General features: G+C 39.7%; 1 protein-coding gene across 1 annotated transcript in view; it reads right to left on the bottom strand.

The window, feature by feature from the left end:
* Positions 1 to 6,751, bottom strand: part of LOC149109217 (uncharacterized) — a 7,576-nt gene extending 825 nt beyond the window's left edge. The window contains exons 1-4 of the mRNA XM_089294512.1: positions 6,630 to 6,751; positions 6,184 to 6,223; positions 4,504 to 4,606; positions 1 to 3,842 (exon numbers count right to left, since the gene is read on the bottom strand). The exon at positions 1 to 3,842 is cut by the window's left edge and continues 825 nt beyond it. Coding sequence (XP_089150638.1) covers positions 3,732 to 3,842; positions 4,504 to 4,606; positions 6,184 to 6,223; positions 6,630 to 6,690 — 315 coding nt within the window. The 5' untranslated portion in view covers positions 6,691 to 6,751 and the 3' untranslated portion in view covers positions 1 to 3,731. The remainder of the gene's footprint in view (positions 3,843 to 4,503; positions 4,607 to 6,183; positions 6,224 to 6,629) is intronic.
* Positions 6,752 to 7,138: the final 387 nt, after the last annotated feature.

Genomic DNA, 7,138 nt, shown 5'->3' with positions numbered 1-7,138 from the left:
CATGAAAACCGACCTTTATCAGCCGGAAGGACCATGATGGAGTTGTCCTCTTTTAGGCTTTTAAGAGCCTCCTGCTGTTCCTTCGTGATGTTGGGCGTGGGTGGTTGTGCCTGTTGAAGATGGTGTTGACAGATCTCCTGACTGTGTCTGCTCGCTCTGCTTCCAGTGGCCTGACTGCTGACTCAATCTTGGCGACGATCTCGGTGGCTGGGACGCTCGTAGGAGTCACGGCGAAATTTAGACCTTTCTTCAGTAAGGACACCTCAGCTTCGTTAAGGGTCCCAGATGACAGGTTGATAACCCACTTTGGTTTGTCAACAAAAGTTAGGAGAAACAGAAGACTGTTTCTCTCGCAAAAGTTTCTCAAACTTGCGCTGTTGACGGTCTTTGGTGGTCCACCATCGCCCACTAGCTCTCAGAAAAGGCGGCCATTTTTGGGAATGAAACAAGGACAGTGATTACCCTCTCGAAGATACAGCTTTTTTAAAACTCGTGTTTTATTAACTTACATATGAATATGAACTAACTTTAATATTTAAAACAGTAACATTAGTTTTAAGTGTTTTTTTTTCCTGGAGTAGCAAGACCTTAATTAAACTATTTTAACTCAAATCTTCTACAGGTGATAACAACACTAATAAACTCTGTTTCGGAAAAGATAATTAAATTTGTCTCGGTGATTGAGGACTCAAGAAAATTAACAGGCTTTTTCACAAAAACGAGAAAGACATATCAGCATTTATAAGAGATATTATCATCTTCCTGGAGCAGTGAAACCTTAATTAAACTATTTTTAACTCAGATCCACCACAGGTGATGAAACTCTAATAACCTCTGTTTTGAAAAAGACAATAATATTTGCCTCGGTAATTGACAACTCAAGAAAATTCTGAACATAAAAAAACATATCAGTATTTATTAGAGATGCCATCACCATTCAGTATCGTCATGACCCTAACGTCGAACAAATGGCAATTTAAAAATTCTTAAGATACATCCCAAATCTTTCAAATAAAACTGCCTTCACGGCTGCTGGTGTAGTAGCTGGAACAATTAACTGAGTAGCTGAAAAATGTGGGTTGTTTCTCTGCACACATTGCAGGGACATATGATAATATCGATTTGATTTCCGTTCTAAACGCTATGTCTTAGACTGCTTGTCGAAATACCAGTCAGATTCGGGTCTGACAAGAACAGACTGATTATCAGGCACAGAGGCAGGCAGAAATTCGTGTTTACACCCAAAGCACTTTCTCGCATTCCCCCATGTGGTACCCACAACATAATTACAATCTGACATTGGGAAAGAGGGTTTGGGCGTCCTTGCTTGATTATAACAAGCTTTGGGAGTTTAAACTGCCATAGCTTGGCGTTGCGATGAGTCCATGTTTTCAGATTGCATAGTAGCCGCATTTTGTGGATAGGCAGGAGAAGTCGTCTCAGTTGCAGAGCTATTTCGTAATTGCAGTACATTAGTGTCATAAAGGAATTCCAGAAAGGAAAATTGATTTCCCTGTTCTTCGAGATGGGGCAATATGCTGCTTTCAGCAGGACAGCTATCGGCAAGCCGCGGGATATCTGAGGATACTGTCTCGTATCCATAGGATTGAACTTGAGCCTGGCTAAGTGCATGGCTCTCTACCTCAGGCGAAAGGCTTGCTCCTTGATTACCCAAGCTAGGTCGATTGTCTGCAAACACCTTCGGGCACTCTATTACAACTTCGCTTTGCGGCATTGGGCCGTTTGAAACGCTTACGGGGTTGGTTTGGTTTCCTTCCTACGCAGTGGCGGTCTTGTTTATCCTCTAGATTGATTTTTGACAAATTTAACCTTGGTTTCTTAGCACTGTTATACTGCAAAAACTGTGAAAGTAACCCCACTTTTGCGCATACAGCTAGAGCATGCGAGCAGGTTCCGGATGACTTCATCCCTGCACACGAACATTTGACAACTGCTGAGAGTGTGCCACTGCACTTTACTGAATGAAACTCGTGAGAATTACTACCACTCAAAACTAAATAGACTGGCGTTGCAGGAGCGTTTTCTTCACAATAGGGTGTACACTGAATCGCACCAGGAGAAGTACAAAGTTTGGCAGCCTTTGTCCACATGCTCTCAAGAACTACCTCGTCAAGGGGGATTTGTACCTTTTTCCAAGAGACGGATAAACTAGATGTTTGTAATTGGGTTTCCGCTCACACTCCTAAACTCTGAAGACGGCTGCTGTTCCCCTGCAACACCTCAAGTATGGTCAAACCTCGAATTTTTTTAACATATGACTTTCTCTGTTTAAGAGTCATGCTAAACCATTGATCAGCCGGCTAAGCTGAAGATGCGAGTACTTCATTTTGTACTCACCACGGCCAGTGATAGCTTTCACGAAGTCATCGTCATAATCTTTCCTAAATTCTTTCATGTCCTGAACAAACTGACGCCGGGAAAACTTCTCGATAACGTTCTTTGTGCTTAATAACATGATTGTTACTCTCAGAGCTATAGGTGTAAAATTATGTTGGTGGGGAACCCAAGCCTGTCGCCTTTCTGACATTTGCAAGTATCGACTCTTTGATAGTGGGGATTTTACTATCAAACCAAGACACAAAAGAATGAGATATTTCCCTCCAACCGTCCCTAACTGACTCAAAAAGGCTTTGGAAAAGCTCCGCCGAGTCAGCATCCAAGAGACCCTCTTTATAGACTCCATCACCATCGTTTTGTCCGAACACCTGTTTAATGATTGTACTTTTGCTTTCTGTGTCAACATCTTTCAGGTGTTCCTTTACGTTGTTTCTAAAATTGCTCATACACCTAAGCTTGACACTGTCAGGAAACCCTCCAGCTAGCGCTTTTCCTAATACCTTTTCCCCGTCTGTACCAAAAGATCGCAAACCTTGTTTCAGAGAGGGGCAGTTCTTTTGTATACAATGGATGAAGTCACTAAAAACATCATATGTCAAGTCTTGGCTAATGAGCAGTGGCCAAATGCAAATAGGGTGCTCCCCTGTTCCTTTTGAAATCAGAAGCAGATCCTGGTACGTTACAGGGGTAACACTGAACTTACCAATGTTAACCGTTGGATCTATTGTCATAACACTAGATACATATTGAGAGGTGCAATACGTCTCCAGGTTTTGAAACTGGGTTGCTGTCGCCAGCACCAAGAGGAGAGGGTTGGGGTGGGTTTGAATGCTTCTAATGAACACATTATTTGGATCGCCCTGCTTTTCACAAGTGTGAGAGCTTAGGTGTATATATGCACAAGAGTGTTAGTGGAAATGGCTATGATAGTATTTTCATTCACTTTTTAATTAAGCAATGACTTTGGAAAATTCCAGGATTAGGTGGACAATTTTTCGAAGGAATTTTTCAGGGCCCTAGAAAGTCCTAGAAGAACTTTTTAAAATTCCAGGGGTTTTACAGTGGTGACAACGCCATTAGTATGCCCTCAGTTTAAGCCAAACAACAAAATCCAAATTAAATGAAACCAATAAATAATTAAATAACACCAATGAAATAAGAAAATATACATACTCAGGGGGTGGGTCACTATCTTCGAATTCTTCAGAGTCCTCATACAGAAAGCGCCTTGCTTTAGACCTAGAAAACATAAATCAAAAGCATTAGTCTTTTTCACTTCTATAGTTGAAAAATGTGATATATGTGTCTGTGTTGAGGTTCAAAACAGTAAGGGGAATTAGCAGGGTGTGCGTTTCTCTCATACTAACCTTTCTTTACACTCCTTTATTTATGAGCTTACAACCATCCGCAACTCCATACTTTTTTTCTGGAGTGCTTTCAAGGGAAGAGCTACTCAAAACAGCGGTCACTTTCCACAATTCTTTCTGCGAACCGTAAATTATAAGTATTATTTCATTTATTACCATTCAAAATTTTAATCCAAAACCTTACACTGTTACAGATCCTTTTCAGTTTGCGCTGAGAAGAAATTTCGATTGTCGTACTTGAGCCCGTTTCACGTCACTTTCAATTGGGAAAACAATCCTTTTGCCTCGAACTGTAGTGCTGATGTTCTTTTAACGTTACTTTAATAAGTCATTCAAGTATTACAAAAAATTTCCGAAGCACCGGAATATGGATGGCGTCACCTATGTATTGTAAGCAAACTTTTTTAGTTCATTTGTTTGAAATGTGGCTGTAATTTGACATACAGCGCGGTCTTTTCTTTCACGGCTCGTGTTGTTCTCATAATAGTGGCAGCGAAAGAGTATCTTGAACTTAATCAGTGTATGCTGATGTCCATACGGTCACAGCAAATGTAAGAATGATAAAAAAGTGATAAGTATGGTGATGCCAACACGAGTGACAACCAAACTGTTTTCGGAAGCCCATGAAATTTGCTCATTTTTGACATTTGACCAGCGTCAGTCAACTCAATCCACGCCTTCCTGTCTAAAGCGTTTAGCTTATAGAGCAAACAGCTACCGTGTTCAAATCATAATTCTCAGTTCGTACTACAGTAGATCTTTGTCTACATAATACTACCTTAAAAATTGAAGCACTTGTACTCTCGCTTTCCCACATAGATTTTGGATCACTAGGGCTGACGTTGTCTTTGACATCCGTAACTGTCATAAAGTCAGAGTCGCTAAAACATCACAAGTAAAGATCGAGTAAATTTGTTAGTAGTGCATTATTTTTGAACCGGTTACGTCGGTGTAAATTTATCCGAGTCGGACTAACTTCCAATTCGATTCGACTCATGTGAAGTATGGCTCCTGAACCGTGCCGGTCTTAAGCTCGAGTTTCGCGCTCAACTATAAGCTTATATTACTACCCAAAAGTGAGACGAAGGTTGTAAGCGTCGACAAAGTCTGGATCGGACCGGACCGGATCACAATTCGGATCACGGATCGGATCACGGATCGGATCGCAGAAAAAAAAAAAACGTTTTAAAGAAAACAAAAACAAAAACAAAAAAAAAAAGTCAAATCGTTTATAAGATAATGATAAATAAAAAATAAAAGTGGAAAACTAAAATATGTTCAAAAGAATCCCGAATTTGACGCAATGACATGTTAATTACAGAGAATGACAAGAGGTCATTTAAAAAGCCAGATAAGCGCCTAATTTACGACGAATTTAAATTGTAATGAACAGGCAGATGTAGTTATATCTGAACGTTAGTTGGCTCGAAGCTGGCGTGAACCTCCCATTCTCGTTTTTCAAATTGTTGTTAGTATCAGTAGCTAATTCTCGGCTACTTTTTCGTGTCAGATGTGAGCGTTACAGTTAGCGTTACAGTTAATGAGAAAGCTTACGTACGAAAGCTTAAGGACATGACTTGCTTTAAAGGAGCTACGTCACGATTTGCGCATCTTGAAAAAACTAGCCTAGTTTTTCAAGTTCGTCATTTGCAGTCCTCGTTAATCCTTGCCATCCTTAACGATCCTCATTCCGTTTTGATTTGTTCTTGCCTCTTAAGTGCTTTCTATCCTAGAGCACGATCATTTTAAGGTGTTATTCCATATAAAAGCAACTCTTTACGACCCTAAAAACTGATGACTCTAAAAATCGTGACGTAACTCCTAAAACGTTGTTTATTCTCGGGTTGCGTTATCGTTACAACTATCGATGTTATTCCTATAATTTTTTGTAAAACAGCTATATTTCCTTGAAATACAAATGGTTTGTTTCGTTTTATTCCAGTACGAAATATCGTATTCCAAACTCACATCTTGTAAAAGCATAGACTTGTCTCAGAAACGGAAATTGTTTGAAATCATCAGGTGTTTAACTTTTTTAGTGTTTTTAGTTTTTGTGTTTCGATTCATACGTTCGTCCTATTATTACCATGCTGACTCGTTTTATGACAGTTTACCTTTGATGCAAGCGAATATACGAAATATCATTTATCTGAACTGCGGAGAAAGATAAGAAGACATGATTGACCATCGCAATCAAAACCCAACAGCCTGAAAAAAATTCATCTGTGACCAGCTCCCAGTAGGCTTGATATTATAAAAGAATAAAGGAATGTCACACCTGAATTAAATAAAACGTTCTGCTCACAGTAGTCACTCTAGAGTAATTTGCTCAACAAAATTTTGAATTTTGAATTTTGAATTTTGAATTTTGAATTTTGAATTTTTTTCCTTGATCCGATCCGTGATCCGGTCCGGTCCGATCCAGATTTTGTCGACGCCGAGTTTCAAGCTTACTCACCTGTCGATGACGACAACATCCATATGGTCACTTCCTTTACCTAAAAAGCAATATTCTTTGATTAATTTTGTTCACTTTTAGAAACTAATAACTGTAAAACTGACCAAAATACCCTTACCTTCCATGCTGGTCATACCGCCGAGCTGAAACCCACGTGCGTCAAAGAGACGATGCGCCCACTCCAACTTTTCTGTGGTTATAATGCTAGCTGACCAATATTTCCAATTTTTCAATTTCCCATTCCCCATTCCCCGTTCCTCGTTTTAGTAACATCCCAAAGCAAGCCAAGAAATTGAATGCAACGATCAATTCACCACAAAAATAAATCATATTGCAATAAAATACGAACACTCCAGGGAGTTCAAGCTAACAGAGGTGTTAACGTTACTGATTAAGATGATTGATTCATGTGGACTGTTTGTGTATTGAATTTCATGCAGGCTTACCTTGTTGAATTGCTAATATGAAAAGTAAGGCTTCTATAGCTATCATCTTCTGTCCGTTCATATCGCTGAGCTGCAACAACGCTGAAAAGTAGCTAAAAGTCCTAAAACACCGACCGACACCGACCGAGGCAGGATTAAAAATTAAACTACTCCGGTCCAGTCCGCTCGCGGGCTGACTTTCTTGGAATTCCTGTTAAACGGGAAGTCTTTGGACCTAAGACTAAAAATAAATTGTGACGACTCTAAATGGCATGCCATACTTCTGTATAAGCACTTTTTCCTACGGTTGGCTTCATATAAATCGTGTGAAACCGTGATACTCAACAATTATTCGCCAAAGGCGAAGTGAACATTGGTGAATATTCATTAATGTCCACTGAGCCTGAGGCGAATAATTGTTTTAGTATAATTTTCAGAGGTGAATGTCAAAGACTACAAAATATCGGACTGAAACATAAAAACACAGACGCAATTGTTCGTGTGCATACACGTATGCAGCGACAGCTTTA

This window comes from Orbicella faveolata, unplaced genomic scaffold (assembly GCF_042242905.1).
Source record: "Orbicella faveolata isolate gen_17 unplaced genomic scaffold, um_ofav_v1 contig_25, whole genome shotgun sequence".
Lineage (NCBI taxonomy): Eukaryota > Metazoa > Cnidaria > Anthozoa > Scleractinia > Merulinidae > Orbicella > Orbicella faveolata.
The sequence above is the reverse complement of the archived record's forward strand: the minus strand, read 5'-3'. Positions and strand labels throughout refer to the sequence as shown.